General features: G+C 43.5%; 1 protein-coding gene across 2 annotated transcripts in view; it reads right to left on the bottom strand.

The window, feature by feature from the left end:
• The window catches only part of LOC147634677 (T-complex protein 1 subunit alpha-like), a 63,464-nt gene that overhangs the window by 30,205 nt on the left and 12,037 nt on the right, over nt 1–21,222 (bottom strand). The window contains exons 3-5 of one of the 2 annotated variants that reach the window (XM_086803816.1): nt 9,114–9,203; nt 8,945–9,031; nt 8,771–8,830 (exon numbers count right to left, since the gene is read on the bottom strand). The exons of the other annotated variant lie outside the window; for it this stretch is intronic. Coding sequence (XP_086659942.1) covers nt 8,771–8,830; nt 8,945–9,031; nt 9,114–9,203 — 237 coding nt within the window. The remainder of the gene's footprint in view (nt 1–8,770; nt 8,831–8,944; nt 9,032–9,113; nt 9,204–21,222) is intronic. 2 annotated transcript variants of the gene reach the window in all.

Raw genomic sequence — 21,222 nt, 5'->3', positions numbered from 1 at the left:
AGGGGAAACGAAGGACGGAGTCTGACTCCAAGGCTGAAGTGACTCAAATTGGGGAGGAGATCCAGACACGAGGAGATCTACATCAGGCTACAGATTTATCCTCGGCTCAAGAGTTGTTTCATGGAGCAGCAAGAGGCAACCAACTATTGCCTTGTCGTCTACAGAGGCAGAGTACCGGGCTGCTTGTGGTGTTGCTTGCGAGGTTGTGTGGCTACGGAGGTTGCTTGGCTAGATTGGGTTTCCACAGAAGGAGCCCACAGTCATCCAGTGCAATAACCAGAGCTGTATTGCTATTGCTCGGAACTTGGTCTTCCATGTCCGGACCAAGCACATAGGGATACAATATCACTTTGTTCATGAGAAGATTTTAACAGGTGACATCTTGCTTGTTTATTATTCGACGGAGGACAATGCGGTGGACCTCTTCACGAAGTCTCTACCTCAGACTATGCTCCGACAGCACTCTAGCTCACCGAGGTTGATTCAACATCCAAGAGCTGAGAGGGGGTGTTAGCAATCATCTCCTATCTATACCTTACACTAGGGCCTCTATTGGGTGTGCCCACCCATTTTAGGTGTTCCCCCATTTTTCCTCATTCTCCATAGTATTTTCCCTTTTTTTTTTGGGTGTGGGAGGACTGCTCCTGGCTGTCGGCTGTATCAAATGCTGGCCGACTGATTTTATGTACCCGACCTATTCTGATGTTTACCTAGCCGACTGGTTCTTTACCTAGTCGTGAGCATCTGTTGTTGGTCGTGAGCATCTATGTTGCTGTCGGCTGTTTTTGGGTTGGCCAACCAGCAGCCTGGGGCCATATAAATGTCAAAATACACAACGGAAATGATAACCAAACTTGGGTCCACAAGAGCAAGTAGACTGCAGAAAATAGACAGCACAAGAAACACTGAGTGATAGGCGTGTAAACTCTTCTCTATACACAAGATCCCGTACAAAACTGAATGAGAAAATGGTGAGGAACATGGGGCCTATTTATATGCCCCATGGATGCAGTCAGCCAGCGCTTGAGGGCTCTCCACGACTGCATAAAGCAAGTCGGCTAGCAAAAAATATCTCCACGACTGTACAAAACAGGTCGGCCAGCATCAAAACCTCCATGATTGCATCATAGGCAGTCGGCCAACCACCAGGAGCACATGAGGTGCAGTCGGCCAGCACCACCAGGGGCTCCTGCCAACATGTGGCATCCATCCGCACCATGGAAAAATGGGGAAAAAAGGGAAAAAATACGAAGAGTGGGGAAAAATGAGAAAACACCTCATAAGGGCGGGCACACCCACAACAAAGGCCCTGGTGTACAAAAATAGACAGGAGATGACTTCTAACAACCCCTCTTAGCTCCTGGCTGTGAAACCAACCACAGGGAGCTGGGGTGCCGCGCCTGAGCAAATCCTGGGATAGCGACTTCGTGAAGATATCCACCGTACTGTCCTCCGTCGAACAGAACTCTAGCAAGATGTCATCAGCAACGATCTGTTCACGAACAAAGTGCCTCTGGATGACCATGGGTTCCTCCAGTGGAAGCCCAAACCTGCAATGCAACCTCTGTATCCTCACCACCTCACAAGCAGCATCACAAGCAGCCCGGTACTCTGCCTGTGTCCTCGACAAGGCAAAAGATGACTGCCTCTTACTGCTCCGTAAAACTGCTCCTGGGCCTGAAGTAGATCTCCTCGTGTCCGGATCTCCTCCCCAAACTGAGTCACTCCAACCGTGAAGTCGGACTCCATCCAACAATCCCCCTCCTGTGTAAAAGAGTCCATGATCCTTTGCATGCCGCAGAAACCACAGGAAACGCAATCTTGCCTCCCAAAGAGTCATCCGCAACCATGAGCTCAACTGCCTCATCAGTAAGCTCCCGTCCAATCTGGTGTCCATCAACCAGATCAATGAACCATTCTGCTTCTGAGTCAAAGAGGCATCACACTCCTCACAAGGATCAACAACTGTTACGGTGCAAAACCAAGTCCTGGAAACCTCCTGAAGACCACGCAAGGCCTTCTGAAACCTGTCAACCACCTCCTCTGAATCCGAAACCACAAAGCCTGGAGAAACCACCTCCTTCTCCAAGTAATCAACTACCACCTGCTTGGCTTTCCGAAAGGTCCCCGTGGCAAGAATATCCTCATCTACAAGAGTTTCTTTGTCCCGAATACTACGAGACATCAGAGCATAAGTTACCTGTTCAATTTCCTCTGACTGACGAACACAAGAACTACCAACATCAGTACTAGAGAGTTCCTGCCAACTACTGCCTTCTACTGGCAAGCTATCCACCATCTGGTCACGGAAAGCCTGCACCTGCAGCGTATCCACACTTAAGTGGCCATTAGTAGCAGACTGCCACTCATCACAAACCTGAGGACCTGGGAGAGAGAGTGCTGAAAGCTTGTAAACTCCATTCTCCACTCCGCCTTCCCAAACTACCTGGCCTGTTGCTTTGTCCGGGAGAGCAACAAAGTGCTCATCAAACTCCACCCGTACGCCAGTCTTGCAAACCTGATGCACTGACAACAAATGAAAACCAAGTGACGGAACATACAACACCTGGGAGGGAATGCTTCCCCCTCTGCCATCGGGAACTATCTCCATCCTGCCCTCACTATGAACTGGGATAGTGGATGTATCCCCAGTAAGAATGTGACCAGAAAACCTACAAAGATCCTGTAAACTGGAACGGGAAGGAGTCATGTGCCTGGAAGCACCACTATCTAGAATCCACTCCCGAGTATCCGTTGCGGAGAGTCCTCCAATCTCCTCCCTACTTGAAGAAAATAAAACATCGGTGTCCACCACCTCCAGGTGCACAAAAGCCAGAGTCTTCATGATTGCTGCTGAGGAATCTTTGCCCTTCTCGGTCTTTCACTTGGGACACTGCCTCCAATAGTGGCCTTTCTCGCCACAATCATTACAGGTCCTCTCTGCCTTTAGTTTCTCGCCGTCAGTAACGGACTTCTTCTCAGAAGACTTCTCCGACGAAGCCTTCCCTTTGCCCGTGTTACGGCCTTTCGACCGTTGGCCAGTTAAGGCCTCCGAACCTCCACCCTGAGAAGGGTTCGTGAATCGTTCCTCCTGGTCCAGGACCATGGCCACAAGCTCCTCCCACGTGATGGTGCTGAGCATGCCACTGGTAATCAAAGATGAGTAAAATGCTGAGTACTGAGAGGGCAAGTGTGACAGCAACATTATGGTCATGTCCTCTGACGATATCTCCTTCCCAACCTAAAGAACTTCCTGCAGCTTGTTAATATGCTCTCGCATCGTCGACGACTTTGCAGGGCTCATAACCCGCATCTGTACTGTTGGAAATAAGTGCACACTAGGTGTACTATTTCTCTAGTCTAGTTTCAGTTCAGTCTTTGTGTCTTGAGTCTAGTGCCATGTGGCACCTCTACATTTATCCCATAAGTGAGTCTACTCAATCTTGTACTTCTCACCTATAAATTGTAGGTGTCACATCAATGAATGTATCAATCTTGTGTCTTGTCTACACTCATCTCAAGGTACCTCTTTGTCTTTCATTTGTTCTTGTTTCATTTCTAGTTTTGCTCTTGCTTTCATATTTTCTACATGGTATCAGAGCAGGCTGCTCCTGCCCTATATTGCCCGCCATAGCTTCAGGCCACCATCTCCCTGGCTGTGCTCAGCTTGTAGGACCAGCCCATTCACATTCTGCCCAGACTGCGCCGGCCTGAACCTTCTGTCCGCCAGTTTTTTGCTGTCCGCCCTGCGCCACTCTGATTTCCAGTAGCTGCTGCGTACTCCTCTCGTTTTCGTGAAGCTGCTACTGCTCTCTCGCTTGGAGCTGCTGCTGCCCGTCGTACTGTTGCAGCTCTCCTTTGGCTGCCTTCTTCATCGACTCAAGGGTGCGCATCATCTCAAGGCAGCTGCAGATCGACTTTCCTCCTAACGAGCTATTTGCTGCATTCAGTTCTGCCATCGCTTCCTCTTGAAGAGTCTACAAGGTACTGTGCATTGTCTCCTTCAGTTTGCTGGTCAGTCCTTTTCTTATCCTCATATCTGCAAACTGCTAGTTCCTCATGCTTTGATGGGCTGTCAAATGCTATGGCCTTGACAAGTGGTGAGAGAGCCGGCTTCTAAAAACAGTTTGGATCTCTTCTTTCATTCATTTCTGCAATCTTGTAAGGGAATAGACACTGCCCTTGCATTTTAGCAAGAGGTAAGACCTTCCCACATGGCCTCTTCTACTCATTCTCTCATGTCTATCGACAAATTCAATGGGTCCAACTTTCATACTTGGCAAATCAAAATCAAGTGCCATCTTATGAAAGAAAGTCTTTGGGATGTTGTTCACCATGCTGCTCCCGAAGATTCCGACATTGAGCAAGTTATCACTTATGCTCCCACTGCCAAGAATGACAAAGCCTATGCTATCATCTTGCTCGGTCTTGGAGATGATTACATTCATCACATCTCCGACATACAGTCTGCTTCTCGAGCATGGATCACTTTGGATACCCTTTTTGGACCCCGCTCTAAAAATTCTAAGATTGCACTTATGATCTCATTCTTTGATCTATATATGCAGGAGGGAGCTACTATAGCCTCTCATGTCAATTATTTTCGCAGTCTTATGGTTCAGCTTGCATCAGTGAAGTCCCTCATCTCCGAAGATATTGCTATTGTTGTGCTTCTCAAAAGCTTACCTGACACCTATGCTACTCTTGTCACTACCTTCAAGTATCACAATAATCCTACTCTTGAAGGTATCATCAATGCTCTCCAAGAAGAGGAAAGAACAAAACAACAAAAGGTAACTGACACTGCATTTTTAGCAAAGAAAGGAGGTTCTAAGGTAAGAAAGCCTTGCACCCATTGTGGAAAAACTAATCATATGGAGAAGGACTGCTTCAAGGCTCATCCATGCACCATTTGTGGCCGTGATAATCACCGGGAAAAGGACTGCTACTCTAAAACCTCTACATCAGCCCCTACATCTACCTCAGCCCATGTGGCTGCAGCATCTACATCAGCAGATCTTGCTGTTCATTCCTCACATGATGAGGAATGGGCTTTCTAATTACTTCACCTTTCTTGTCTACCACTTTGACCACCGATGATGTAGGTCAAGGGGTTCTAGTGTCTTACTCATTATGCTTTTTGACCTCTCTCTTGTCCCTACCCAAGAGGCAGAGATTGCCCTTGAGGAGGGGATGTCTTCAAGGTCCATCTGTTTGTCTACAGTCAGTCTTCTGTCTATCTAGTCTTGTCTGTCTGTTTATCTGTTGTCTGTCTATCTGTCTATCAATCTGACTGTGTCTTGTTTTAGATCCATCTTGTCCCTATCCTTGTGGACCCATATGAGGATATCACTTGAGGAGGGGTGTCTCAGGATCTTTTGTCTCTCATGCCTTGTCTCTCAGTCTATCAGTCTTTATGTCTGTCTTCTAGTCTTGTCCATCTTGTCTTCTAGCTTGTCTCTCAATCCTTGTCTAGTCTCTCTGTCTTGGTCTTATCTTTTGTCATGTTATAGTCTTGTCTTTTTGTCTTCCTCCTAGTGTCCACTTAAGGAGGGTGTTGGAAATAAGTGCACACTAGGTGTACTATTTCTCTAGTCTAGTTTCAGTTCAGTCTTTGTGTCTTGAGTCTAGTGCCATGTGGCACCTCTACATTTATCCCATAAGTGAGTCTACTCAATCTTGTACTTCTCACCTATAAATTGTAGGTGTCACATCAATGAATGTATCAATCTTGTGTCTTGTCTACACTCATCTCAAGGTAACTCTTTGTCTTTCATTTGTTCTTGTTTCATTTCTAGTTTTGCTCTTGCTTTCATATTTTCTACATGTACTTCCAAGGAAATCCTCTTCATGGGCGATACCCTGTTGTAAAGAGAGGCCAAATGCTGCCATATACCTCTGGCCAGCATCATATGCTTTACATGATTGATTACCTGCAGTGTGCAGTTGAGAAAGATAAACGAACGGACCCTGGCGTTGACATGATCCCACATCTGTGTCTGAGCCTCCCGGTCCTTTCGGATCGACAGTACCTTCCCTTCCTCTGCTTCAGGCTGTGGAACCCCGATGACGATGAAATCAGCAAGGTCATATGACTCCAGTACAGACTCCATCATAACCGTCCAGATGCCGTAAGTGTTCCCGTCCAACTGAAGGTCCACAGGGAACGTGGGGAGAGTCGGGATCTTCACGTGCTTCTCAGCCATCTCTAACAAATCTGCCGTCGCGGGGATTAAACTCAAAAAGGATGGGTGGGTGGGAAAAAAAACTCTAAACCTGCAAGTGGCTGTCTAGCACCTTAGCCTGCCTTACTCTTGCAATTTCTCTTCCCGAACAGTCCAAAACAGTCCACCAATCAACAACTTAACTATCCCCCTCTTGCTCAGAAAACTCCCAAGATCTATCAAGAGCCTAGGGCTCTGATACCATGTCAAAATACACAACGGAAATGATAACCAAACTTGGGTCCACAAGAGCAAGTAGAGTGCAGAAAATAGACAGCACAAGAAACACTGAGTGATAGGCGTGTAAACTCTTCTCTATACACAAGATCCCGTACAAAACTGAATGAGAAAATGGTGAGGAACATGGGGCCTATTTATATGCCCCATGGATGCAGTCGGCCAGCGCTTGAGGGCTCTCCACAATTGCATAAAGTAAGTTGGCTGGCAGAAAATATCTCCACAACTGTACAAAACAGGTCGGCCAGGATCAAAACCTCCATGACTACATCATAGGCAGTCGGCCAGCCACCAGGAGCACATGAGGTGCAGTCGGCCAGCACCAGGGGCTCCTGCCAACATGTGGCATCCATCCGCACCATGGAAAAAAGGGGAAAAAATACGGAGAGTGGGGAAAAATGAGAAAACACCTCATAAGGGCAGGCACACCCACAACAAAGGCCCTGGTGTATAAAAATAGACAGGAGATGACTTCTAACAATAAAATGGCCCTGGCCCTCCCACACTGTCTTGTATCATATTTGGGATTTTCTTTTGTATATAGAGCAAAGTTACACAGCTTCTCTCTCCCTCTCTCATCTAGGTTTTGCTCTCTACAGCAGTTGTCTTCATTTCCGTTGTGCATTCTGACACTAAACAATTGTCCTCAACTGAAAATCCTCCAAGCATGCTTCAAGAATCTCTAGATAATCCTTGAAGTAAACCTCATCCAACCATTTTGCATCGATAGCGGGATAATTTTGAAACTTCACAAGAGATCGTCTCTGCATACGTCCTCCTAGAAGCTGCTTCTCTTTGTGAAATACTATATGCTTAGGTTGTAAATCTCTTGGAGCTTATCCACCTCAGGCGGATCTTCCATATCCGGTTCCCTTGGCTCCAATCCCACATGTTTCTTCAAGAGACTACCATGAAACGCATTATGGATCCTCCAATGATCCAGTAATGCCAAACGAAAAGAGACCTCATTGATCTTCTCAGTGATTGTGAATGGTCCATAATACCTGCTAGAAAGCTTTGGGCAAGCTCTCTCTTTGCGAGGTCTCTTCCTATGTCTCGCTTTTTCAAAACAAAGCAAAACCCAATCACCTTCCTAAAGATCTAGATGTTTTCTATGTTTGCTAGTAGCCTTCTTATGTTTTTCTAAGACTTAGCAATGGATGTCCGCACCTTCATGTAAGCATCTTCCAAATCTCAAACATACTCATCCGCAACAAAGATCTCATCTTTACAACCTGAGAATGGGTGGTACAACCACCTTACCGTAAATGATGTCAAAAGGGGCTTTGCCAGTAGGAGGAATGCACCGTGTTATCGTATGCAAACTCTACCAGGGACAAATACTTTTCCCATAAAGTCTCTTGATATGCTACGTAACTTTTAAGCAAATCAAACACAGTTGCAAGCCTGCATGCACTACTTCGCTTTGCCCATCAATTTTAGGATGATAGGCCAAAGAGAAATTCAGCTTAGTTCTCATATTGTCGAAAAGAGCTCCCCAAAATAAGCTCGTCGTCCTAGGATCTCTATCCCCAACAATAGACTTCGGCATTCCATGATGCTTAAAGACATGTGCAAGAAAGGCACAAACCATATGTTCAGCTTTAATGGTCTTCCTCACTAGAATAAAGTGAGCTTGCTTACTAAACCAGTCGACAATCGTCCATAAAGCATCATTCCCATAGGATGTCCTAGGCAAATCCATGGTAAAGTCCATTGTAATGCTTTCCCATGGCTCACTAGGAATAGGCAAAGGCTGAAGTAAGCCAGAAGCCTTTTGCCGATCAAACTTCACCTTCTGACAGGTGTGACACTGTCTAATATCTCGCCTCATGGAAGGCCAAAAGAAGTATCTCTCAATCATCTCCATGGTGGGTAGAATACCATGGTGGCCTACATAGGGAGGAGCATGGCACTCGCTTAGTCTTTCCACCACTCCAAGGAACCTCTTAATAAATGCCTTGGCCTAACCCCTAGGCAATTTCACATTTAATTGGGCCTAGCACCCAAAACCTGGCCAATTGCTCACACATCGGCAAGCCCTCTAGGTCTCACCTTACATAACTACCTTAGGCCATAGGCAAATCCCGTCATTACAAGCCATGTAACATGGAAGAACATTGTCAACACATACACCACTCTTCTATCTAACCATCAACCACTATTCTGTCAAACTCTACAAAAAATGCACTAGATAGTCCCCATACCCTCCCACCTGACTTGACTGCATAAGCAAGCATGTGAACTCTCTTTTTCTCTCTCATTTACTCTGGAAATCACATGTTTTGGCGAAGGGTGGTAATGCTTACTCTATATCCACTAATAATAGATGTTGGATGTATCTTGTTTTGAACTAGGACATTTGCTCTCTGGAAGAAAAGAAAAATCTTATATAAGAGACCATTGAGCAGTTTTACATTGATAAGATTAATAGGACAAAGCAACCTAGGCACTCATGTTAGGCAGAGAACTCAATAATAAACCTTTAATAGCTCTGCCGCTATTATGACCACAGAGGTTGTTCCATCTCCAACCTCCCGATCTTGAAGTTCTGCTAGTTCCACAAGAACCTACACATGAAAACATGTTAACATATTACAACGAAGGCAAATTTTCATTACCCTGTAGAAGAACATTTGAAAGGTATACCACCTTTGCAGCCGGGTGTTCCACTTCCAGCAACCTAAGAATTGTAGCTCCATCATTTGTAACAGTCACATCACCTATATCATCCACAAGCATCTGGAACAAGAAATTTTGATTCTTAGTCACCAAAGGTTTAAAACCTATACCTTGTCAGCAGGCTTGTGGATAGCTTAAGAGCCATCCTAGTAAAAAGGCGGTGAGTTCAAACCTCAACACCCTTTTGGGAAAAAAAATAACATAAGCTTCTCTCTTGAGTCTTCTCTGAGGGGAATGCATGCTCGAAAGATTTTACTAACTATATAAGAGCTCATGTATATACAAGCCTCAGATTCTCATTGGATCTCAAACTAATGAAAGTGTTTTTACTTCGTTAAAGGACATGCTTCTTGTGATGCCTTTTTACAAATAATTTTTCCTTCTTTTCTTTTGTTGGTTATACTTTGACTTTTAGTTTAGTCCTGATTCCACTACTGTCAGGGCTATCTATCTCAAATGAAACTTACGAGAGATTAAAGAACATCGGAAGATTTGGACAAGAAACACAAGCAAGACAGATATCTAAACTACTGTGCTCTACTACATTGCTAAGTAGAATCTTTATTTACAAGGCCTGGCAAATGGCTCAAGGCCAAAACTCAGAGAAACTCAGATCTCTACTAAACAAAGTCTCCAGAGTCAAGCCAAACTGCACCAGAACCTCCATCTGCAGGAAAATGTTGGCTAAGCAGGGCAGGAAACTTGCTGCTGATAATTAGTTGCACGCACGCACTTTGGCTGCCCACAATCTGAAGGAGAGGAGATGTTAGTGCTAAGGCTTCAATGGCAAGAATGAAAAAGATTTGGACTGGGGACAGCTCTTATAAGCCCCAAGCATGCAAGCCATGCTTCAATAATGATCGGGCTGCAGGTCAAACGCTTTGCGACTTGCTTTTACTCATGTTGAATTGTCTACACATACTAAGGTTGAGAATTGAAGCTTTGCCCATCTTTCTCACACATATGCTGCCCATCTTGCCTCCCAATGGACAACATGCCCTGCCCACCGCCCACAGGTGATGCTGTCTGCCCATCAGCCTGCTGTCCACTCCCGTGTGGGCCTGTCCACACACCTACTATCCCAAGTAGCCCAAAGTGGGGGGTGTCACAAGTACAGATTTCTAAATCCGTACATATCATCTCCTTTGATCTCTTCTTACAACCTTTCATGTAGCTACTCACACTAATTTCCTTCACTTTTAACACCAAAGCTTATTATTCCCTGGACTCTAAAATTGAGTGAAAACTAAACAAGCAAGAAATTGTTGCGGATATGGATGGCGTGCCAAGATGATAGCTCCGCACTTATGCCACTAGCATGGTTGGTGAGATTATGGGTGATGCTGCTAGTGGTTTATAGACTGTCACAACCATTTTGGTTTACTAGAGTTCTGGCATAGTTTTAGTGCCAATGCATGCAATCGGATTTACACTATGGACCAACCTTTGTATTCTTTAGTAGGAGAGTACTTTCCCTTTATAGTATGCACTCTTACCTTTATGTTATAGTTGTAAAGAAAAGAAGAGAATAGAAGAAAATTCAACCATCCATCTCTCTTGCGTGCTTGTCTACCCTTGTGTGTGTGAGTGTGTGTGCTTGCAAGGAGCTCAAGCTCACCCTCTCCCCCACATTCTTCTCATAATAGACATGATTGGTTGTAAGGGCATTCTATCTCTCTATTGTGGTATTATGAAACGGTGATTTCACTTCCAAAATGTCCTCTAGCAACTCCTACGTGAGCTTGTTCAACAGTTGGGCACCACTCTCAATTCACCTTCAAAGCTTTGAATAAAGAAGCCAACTCATGACTATTAATCATAGAAAGATCGTATTGGGAGAAATCTAGCTATCTTGGTTCCTACCACCCAAATCGCATCATGCCCATGATATGTGTGAGGCAACCCAACGATAAAATCCATTGAGATACTCAACCACTTGGTCTCTGGTATCTCTGGTGGATGAAGTAAGCTACCCTATCTAAGGCATTCTGCATGGCTAGCCTAGGAAACATACAATTTTTTTCTTCTCTAGCACCCATGTGCATTGACTACTTGGATAGGGTAGAGCCCCTAGATTCCAAGAGTGCATAGGGACAGGTTTGGGAAAGTTTTTATTTGGATTCTCTCATTGATCTGATTTGTGGTCCCTAGATATCATTGTTGAATTTCATGGTAGAGCTCTAGCTATGGAGGGTCGAAGAAATAAATGGCTATACAGTGAAGGAGAGAAGGTTAGAAAGAGAACAAAGCTCTTGGAGAAGAGAGAGAGAAAAGAAAAAAAGAAAGAAAGAAAGATATATTAAGCGTCTACTAAAGACCCAATGGGCCTATGAGGCCAAAGTGATACAATAATGTCCATGGCATATCTCATCATGGAATGGAAATGCTTATGTCAAGCACACAACTATCTAGATTTTATTTGATACCCCTCTGAGAGGTAGTTCACACACAGAGAAGTCACTTACACATTGCCACTCTCTACGAGGTGGTTCACACACAATCAATACCTTGATCCCAACAAACCCCCCTCAAGGGATTGCCTCATACGGTGTCAAGGATAAATCTAGGCTAATGGTTTCTCATGCCAGTTTTCCTAATCAAGGATAAATCACATGACTCTAGTTTCACATGAACATACAAAAGATCATATCACACAAAAGAAACAACAAACACAATGGACTTAAAAAGCCCAATTATCATTACAGTAATTGGTCTCTTTTATGAAAGACTCTTCAACAATATTAGCAGTGTTTTTCTTTGAATAGCAATCTTTTTTAAGTTGATTACTTTTCCCACATATATCACAAGGATTTAGGCTAAAACAATCCTTTTCCAAGTGATTGCTTTTCCCACATAATTTGTAAGCTTTACATTTGGCTTGTCCTCTGTATGAGCCCTTGGACTTTACAGCAAAACCTTGTTATGTGACGCTTCTGTTGACCTTTGCTTCTTCTTTCTTTCTTCTTCCTGTAAAGAAATAATGATTCCCTCCAAGGTAGAATTACGAAATTCGAATGTTCTTCGAGTGGTCACCAAGTTGTCATACTCCTCAGGCATGCTTTTGAGAAGCACTACCATGGCATTATCTTCAGTTACTAGAGACTAAACTGCAACCAACTGAGTCATGAGACTCCTCATTTTGTTGACATGTGCAACAAGAGATTCTCCTATCTTCAGTTACAACTCAAAGAAAGTGATTTTCAAAGATAGCTTTGAGTTTCTAGCACTAGCACCGAAGTACAAATCAAGTTTTACCCAAGCTTCAACCGATGCTTCTAGATCAGAAATGTGATGCAAATAATCATCACCCAAGCCAAGAGCAATGATGGCATATGCCCTCTTTGCTCTAAATAGATCCTGTTGTGTTAATGGATCTTCTTCATTGGTTGCATCAACATCAGAGGAGAAGGTTGCACTGGTAGTGCTCTTCACCGAACTCCACAGGTTCTCTTTCATTAAATGAAATATATATATATACCTAGATGAATCCAGGAACATGCCCAAATTCACCTTTTAGAAACGTGCATGTTATATACTCATGGTAGTCAACCCACAAGACTATATAACTATCAACTCCATTATGCATAGTATGGACTAGATACTACGACATCCCCACTAATGTCATCAGTGCCCAATAGTGGGTGTAGAACACTGTATCAAGATATGCTCTCACACACGCACTCCACACACACACACACACATAAGAGCATATATTCACACAAAGCTCTTCGTACTAAGTTTCTATCAAACCTTCGGAGATACAGGGCAAACTCAGCCATAATGAAGCCTAGCACTAAGGGAAGTAGCAAATAGAAAGAATTAGTTCAGCAAATAAGTAGTTGATAGGGCAAATGCACCACTAAAGATAGAAAGAATAAGCACAATATCAACTGGAAACTTTATTTTCATTTGCCAAGTGTGGAAACCTTGGCCATTAAACTTGTCTATGAACATGTGAGAGCTCATAGTTGCTCAAGAGGTAAAAGACTCATTTTTCTCGGAATTTACGATTTTCTAAAATTAGGGGTTCCAAACATAGGGGTTTTCAGATTTGATGATGTAGCACGTTATAGCAACCTTTAATGCTTGATATATGTCCTTAATTTTGAGAATGATGGGGAATTTTAAATTAATGCTCTAATTAATGCTCTAATTAAGCAAGATTTTTAAATTAATGCTCTAATTAAGCAAGATTTTTAAAAAATTTAAAAAGCCTCAAATTGAATTGAGACGATATTTTGTAGAGGCATAGATTCTCCCCTTGTTCATTCAGGTACTAAAGTGTATGTGGCATGTGCAACAAGTTGGGCAATTGTGGCGGGCAGCTTAGAGGCGACAGCGAACAGAGAAGCTGTTGGTCAATGAAGACAATGGCGGCGACTTGTGGCAGCTCAAAGGCGACAACAAACAGAGAAGCTGCTAGTCAACGAAGAGAATGGCGGCGACTTGTGGCAGCTCACGACGGCCAGAAAAACTTCAACAGACAGTGAGGCGACAACGTGGCACTTGGTTGGACTGAAGTGCAGGAGCTCCTGCACAATAGTACAATTGTACTACAGTATGGACAGATACGGATTGCTGGTGGTTGTACAGATAGGAGATAGTATCAACCTAGGGCTCTAATACCATGTTGAATTTCATGATAGAGTTGTAGCTATAAAGAGTCGAAGAAATACATGACTATGGAGTGAAAGCAACACACTGAAGGAGAGAAGGTAAGAGAGAGAACAAAGCTATTGGAGAGAGAGAGAGAGAGAGAGAGAGAGAGAGAGAGAGAAGTACACAACTCAATGATGTGACTATTGATTGATTTTTTCAATGAAGTGCATGCACCTTTATATATTACAAAGGTTGCCCCAATGAAATCACTACTTATGTTAAGCGCACACAAATATCTAGATATTATTTGATACCTCTAAGAGGTGGGTCACACACAAACACTACCACTCTCTAGGAGGTGGTTCAACACACAAGCAATACCTTGATCCCAACAATCATCATAGTGCAAAACTTGTAACTATGATGGCCCGCATGGCAAAGCAACTTACAGCCATATCCAACCACCTCAACCGGATGGACATGGCACCCCAATAATCTGCCACCACAGATCTTCAGCCTCATCATTCGCAATAGCGCGAGGACTGTGCACTTGGGGTAGAGCAATCACTTCCTGTTGTACCGCTCATTGAGCACTAGGAAAGACATCTCTCACAGTGACAACCGTCACTCCGAGCATTCTCCCAATTGCCAAGAGAAACGTCATTCGCGTTGCTAACGGTCTCCTTCACAAAGCCCTCCTCTACCGAACTCGCTGGATAGTTCCCCCCAGAATTATTGGATTGTTGAGTTTCTCCTCCATGCCCTATGAGGAATGAACTTCTAAAGCCATTCAACAAAAAGATATGAAATCATCACCGATTGTACCCTCAAGATGATTGCCACTTTGGCGGCCAATGATTTCTACGTGTTTCACCTTCATTTGGTTAGCACAACCTTCACTCAATATTGCCCTCTTGTGGTGGGAAGACCACCTACAACAACACTCCCTCAATTGCTCAAATGATTGCCACAAGGTGACTTGCACCCGTAAATTACCAATAGCAATGGGAGCGCTTTACCCAAAGGCAAGGTGCGCAAGTAACCAACTTGCCACTTGCAATGAGCTCAAAATTCTTGAATACATCTCTTGGAAGTAATGTACCGGTGGCACCACTATCAATATACCAAACCATGTGCTTTGTATCGAAAGCACTGACAAACATTCATGGCATGTAGCAACATGATTAGAAGCTAAGATGGCACTGCAAAGTTCATCATCCACCTCCTCCATAATCAAGAATATGCCTAGATGAATCTAGGAACATGCCCAAATTCACCTTTTAGGAACGTGGCACTTGACATGTTATGACTAAGGAAGAGCAAGATTGTACATTCTTTATTATGATGGAGGTGGATGATGAATTTTGCAGAGCCATCTTCTTGACATGTTATGACTAAGGAAGAGCAAGATTGTACAATAACATGCATGGCATAAACCCCAGCTTGAAGAGCATAATCCTTGTTTAAGACAGCATCATAATCATCCTGGAGAGCATGGATACCCACAAAGGCTCTCATATACAATAGTCAACAACCACATGAGGCCCAAAAGCAATCATTGGGCAGTCGGCCAACAATGTGGATCAATAAGGGATTCAATGTGGCATTTATAATAGCATTTTTTGTAATATTTTTGTCCACAATAAGCCAACAACAACAATATGAACCAACTTGCATCTTCAATCCTATATAAGCACAAGTCATCATTTTGCATTGCATCAATCACCTTTTGAAGAAGTTAGAAGTCAATAGAAGCATGTAGACGGCCAGAATGACCCTTGCGGGTAGACCAAGGGCCTAGAAGATGAACAGACTTTTGAGTCACCTTTTTGTACCATAATACAAGAACACACTAACACTAAAACTCTCTCTCTCTTCTCTCCTCTATCTTAATCATGTTCATTCAACATCTTGTTCTTAATCATGCTTAGGACTGGGGATCAGTACAACAAGGCTTCCGCACATGCAACATTGGTATGAGAGCATTCACGCTCAACCACTACGCATAGTCCCAAGGAGGTGCACAAATCCATCAAAAGAATGCAACCAAGGTAGCATATGGAGTGATCTGCAAACAAGCGAAGCTAGAGGAAAACATTCTCCGGGATATGTACTTATAGCCAGTACATCATTAGCTCTCAAATCAATTCCAAAGGCCTAGCAACAAGCATGATCAGTTCCGACAAGTGACCCGGCGTGCTTTGTTAAGGAAAGGGATAGCAAGCATGGGGAGTCGAAACAACAGTGAAACAGATTCTCAATTCTTCAGCAAGACTTAGAAGTGGAGATCTGAAGTGGAAGGTGTTCACGCAAAGTGTCAAAGTCAAAGTAGAAGATCAAAGTAAGAAGTCCAAGGAGGAAGGAAGGATGACAAAGTATCCACCCCATCATCAAGTTTAGCAAGAGGGGATGTCACATGCACGTCCGTGCCATGGCATAAACCTCAGCACAAACAACATAATCCATGTTTAGGACAGCATCATAAGCATCCTCGAGATGCATGGGTACCCAACAATCGGCAACCACAAAGGCTCTCATACTGTAGTCGGCAACCACATGAGGCCCAGGTAAGCAGGCGGCCAATCGACCAACAGTGTGGATCAGTAAGGGATTCAACACAACATTTATAATAGCATTTTATGTAATATTTTTGTTCGCAGTAGACCGACAGCAGCAATATGAACCAACTTGCATCTTCAGTCCTATATAAGCACAAGTCATCATTTTGCATTGCATCAATGACCTTTTGAAGAAGTTAGAAGTCAGTAGAAGCCTATAGAAGGCCAAAGGTCACCCTTTGGGGTAGACCAAGGGCCTTTTTTGAGTCACCTTTTTGTACCATAATACAATAAAATCCTCACACCAACTCTCTCTCTCTCTCCTCTCCTCTGTCTTAATCATGTTCATTCAACTTCTTGTTCTTAATCAAGCTTAGGGCTGTGGATCAGTACATCAAGGCTTCCGTGCATGCAACATAACAATATTCAAATGTAGCGTCCAAGTTTGTGACAAAAGTTACACTTGCCTTTCTTCTTGGATGCTTTTGATCCATCACCCTTTTCCTTAGAATCGACTTGAGCGGTCTTCTTGCCACTAGAAGCGGAAGCTGAATTTCTACCTTTTCCTTTGCCTTTGTCCTTTGTCACAAACGCCTATTATGAACCACGAGAGATTGCAAAATTGGTCCTTGTTTGCTCCTCCTGAAGCAATAATCCCACAAGCTCATCAAAAGTGATGGGTGCACCTCCTCTCAAAGAGAGATTGAGAGAGGTAACAAAATTGAGATGGTAACCAAGCAATCGAGGTGGTAGTCACCAATTGTCGGTCATCTATAACCTCATCAATCCCAAGAAATTGTTCTCTCAAATCCTCAACTTTAGTTAGATGATTTGTCATAGAATCACCTCCATCCATTGACAAAATAAATAGTTGCCTTTTCAAATACATAACCCTAGCTTCATTTCTGACTTGATAAATCCTTTTCCAAGATATCCTAGGCATTCTTTGTTGTCCTGCAAGACCTGCTCTATGGTATGATTGCCCACTTGACAAACAAAGCAATAACAAACATTGCCTAAGTATACTTGGTATCCCACCGTCTTTGCTCTCTACGGTAGGCTAAAGCACAAGTGTTGTAGCAACTACAACTCTCCAAGGAGTAGCTGGTTGTATAGCCACAAGCCTCACATCATCTCCTGAGACTATTTTCCCAAAGGCCTTTGGCAACCAACATATCACGCAACATAGAACTCCATAATGAATATTTGATACCATCCAATTTGTCCTCTTAGAACAAAGTACCCAAACTTTCAACTGCTTCTCTTGCCATGAGAACCAAGATTCCAACATAAATATATGGAACAATTGTATAGGATATTAGGATGAAAGTCACCAGAAGATACTTATCCATAACTGCAGGTGGTTAAAAGTTAAAACGTTCAAAAGCAAGAACCAAATAAGCAGCAAAACTAGTCGAGTAGATTCACCAATGAAAACAAGCCATTGTACGATCGATGCTATACAAATTGTATTGCTGATGTACAAGCTCATGGCAACCATACGAGCTGATATTCAGGATGATTTAGGACTATTATTGTAGTATGTGTAGAGTTGTATGGGTTGTTTTAGGGCTGTAGCAATTGTGCTAACAAAGCAAAAACCCTAGAGCACATACACCCTAAAATAGGGCAAAACGACATGATCCTTGACTTTCTCTGATACTAAATGTTGATGTGGAGTGACCTACAAGAACAAGCGCAAATACAGAATGTGCAGAAACAGACAAGCAGGAGAGACAACTCCACAATATGTTCTATTGCAAAGAAGCATCTAGTTACATCAAAGTTAGGACTTATCATAACTAGCCCAAGATTAAATCACGCAATGACACATGGCAGCTACTCCAACAGTCATGAAAAAAACTGTATAACTCCAATCCCTAAGTGGCATCTTTTGCTACACATTTTTGGCAACACATATGTTGTGACTGTTAACTTGACTTTCATCATTTTCATCTCCTATGTTGTGAGAGTAGGAAGATGGCCGACTCTTCGGCTTCCAACTCTTGAGCTTCCACCTAGCCTATTTTTAGGCACTGCCCCCCATCATTCTAATAGATCAGTTTTGAGAGTTTTCCACCCTTGCCTTCTGCACACAGAGCCCACTCCCTGCATCAAGCAGTTGTATTCAGCTTCTGAAGTTATTCATCAGCATTTTCTCTCTCTCTCTCTCTCTCTCTCTCTCTCTCTCTCTCTCTCTCAGATCCAGCGTTTCACTTTTTTGTGCATCTGTTTCTGCTGCCCTCTAACATGGTATCAGAGCTGATGCATTAGATCCTAGAGAAGCTTCACACCTTCAATTTTCAGCCTGTTTTGCTGCTGTTCAGGGCCTGTTTTCAGCGAGGAGCCTTCAACATTGGCATTTTTCTGACTTGCAATTGCTCGGGAGGTCCTTCCCGATTTGCAGATATTTGATCGCTGATTTTCACAGTTGCATTGCTGATTTTCAGCCCTATACTGCTGTTTTTCAGCCATCTTTGGGTCAAAAACCTCTGAATTTTCAGCAAACAATCACTTCATATGGGGGACAATGTCTTCTCTAGAGTTTAAGCTGCCATCTTTACCCATTTTCCCTGAATGACATCATCTGGATAGAACAAACTTCGATGTTTTGAAGGTGAAGATTGAGTCTATTCTCAAGACTTATGATTTGGCAGAGATTCTCACAACTCCTCAACCGAATCTGGCTGAAGCAGATCTCAACGACGACGAGGAGGAAGAATGAAAGAGGAAGCCCTCACATGGGACAAGTGTTAGAAATTATGCATCTCAGTGTATTTTGGGGAATGCCTATTTATGGGTTTATCCTATTTTTCTCCTTTTTTAGTAGGTCGTGGGCTGTCGGCCAGCTCATAGGGGCAGTCGGCCAACTTCCCAGCATCACTATATTCAATTGTTCATCATCTAACCTATGTGACAGGCACATGTTCTACACCATTTTCTGGCTGATATTGCCATTGTAAAAGCCTCTTGCTACATAACATGATGTTCATTATCTGATGTCTCTCTCTCCTTTGCTCTCCCTCTCTCCTATGTTTTGCTTCCGCATTGTACAACTTTATAATGGTATCAATCGCTAAGGTGACCGGCACTTCAAGGCCGCGGCGGTGAGTTTCCTTTCTGCAAGAAGTTCAGCGTTTTTGGGAGCAGAAGAAGGCTTGCGTTTTTGCTACATATGCAACAAAGTGCTACGTTTTGTGCAAATTTCCAAGCGGCTGCGTTTTCCACACCACTTAGTGGCTGCGATTTCCTCTAGCTGCTGCATTTTCAACCTGAAGGCTGCGTTTTTCACATTGGTGGCTGCATTTTCTTCTAGGGTGCTCTGCTTCAGTTTTGGTGGCTGTGTTTTTGTGGTGGCAGCAGCTCTTTCTCCCCATACTTGTGTGGGAATTCGGAGCTAAGCAAAGTTCCTTGCTATTCGTGGTGTCATTTTGTTTGGAGGAAACAAGTTATCATGTGCTCTTTCCGAGGTGTATCCAGTACTGCGCAATACTAGAGTAAGTGCCCATGGTTGCATCTTCATCAACTTATCTTCTTCAAACTCTTGCACACTATTAGCTACAGAGGGGGTGTTAGAAATTGTGCATCTCAGTGTATTTTGGGGAATGCCTATTTATGGGTTTTATCCTATTTTTCTCCTTTTTTAGAAGGTCGTGGGCTGTCAACCAACTCCTAGGGGTAGTCGGCCAACTTCCTAGCATCACTATAAAAGGGGCCCTCCCATATTCACTTGTTCATCATCTAGCCTATGTGACAGGCAGATGTTCTACACCATTTGCTGGCTGATATTGCCATTGTAAAAGCCTCTTGCTACATAATGTGATGTTCATTATCTAATGTCTCTCTCTCTCCTTTGCTCTCCCTCTCTCCTTGTTTTGCTTCCGCATCATGCAACTTTATCAACAAGGTCAATGCTCGGGCTCGTTCTTTCCTCTTTCTCAACCGCAAAAATGCAATCCTCTCTCACATCAAACACGAGACGTCAGCCTCTTCCATTCGGACACGTCTCACAGATCTCTATGACCATCTGACTCCCATGAAGCGAGCTTCTATTGCCGTACAACTCAACAAATTGACTCTTCAAAATCCAAGACCATGAGGGAGCACATCAACAAAATGCAAGCTCTTTGGGACGAGATTCACTCTTGTGGAAAAGAAATCGACTCAGAGGATATGGCACTGCTACTTCTCAATCAGCTTCCTGCATCCTTCGACAACTTCTACTCCTCTTTGATCACTTCCAGACGGATGACAGAACTCAAGTGGCAAGAGGTCGTCTCTATGGTACTTGACCAGGAGAGCCGGAATACCTCCACCCAGTCCGGCAAAGCAATTAAGCTTTCACAGGCCATAATAACAAAAACAAGAAGGCTAAAAGTAAAGTTAATCACTCTCAGCCTGAGTCCAAGGACAAAGCAAGTCCACCTCTTCGTCGCCTAAGAAGTGCAACTACTGTCAAAAGGATGGACATCTCTATCAAGAGTGCAGAAAGAGGGCAGCAAACAACAAGAAGAAAGGCCAAAGTTCTAGCACCTCAACCTCCCCCACCAACAAAGCTGCTTGGGTACATCTTGAGGAGCTTCCTTCTACTACTGCTCCAAAGATTTCTCTCTCACCTTCTACAACTATGGAGTGGATTGTGGATAGTGGTCACTGGTGCTACAAAGCACATGACTTCTCGATAGGACTTGCTCAATGATCTAAAGAAACGACTCAAGAATGTCACCATCGGTGACAAATCCATCATCCCTATTTGTGGTGAAGGCACCATGTCCTTGGTTCCTGACAAGCATGGAGGAAAGTTTACTTCTTCTATTCTTTATGTTCCAAATCTTGGATTTCACCTTCTTTCTATGCAGGAATTGTGCAGTCTTGGCACAAAAGTCGAGTTCACCACAGATTCATTTACTATCCTTCATCAA

The sequence above is a fragment of the Cibotium barometz genome, chromosome 10 (genome assembly GCF_041138505.1).
Source record: "Cibotium barometz isolate CiBa-2024 chromosome 10, ASM4113850v1, whole genome shotgun sequence".
NCBI lineage: Eukaryota > Viridiplantae > Streptophyta > Polypodiopsida > Cyatheales > Cibotiaceae > Cibotium > Cibotium barometz.
Note: the sequence above shows the minus strand (reverse complement) of the source record. Positions and strands in the feature narration are given on the sequence as shown.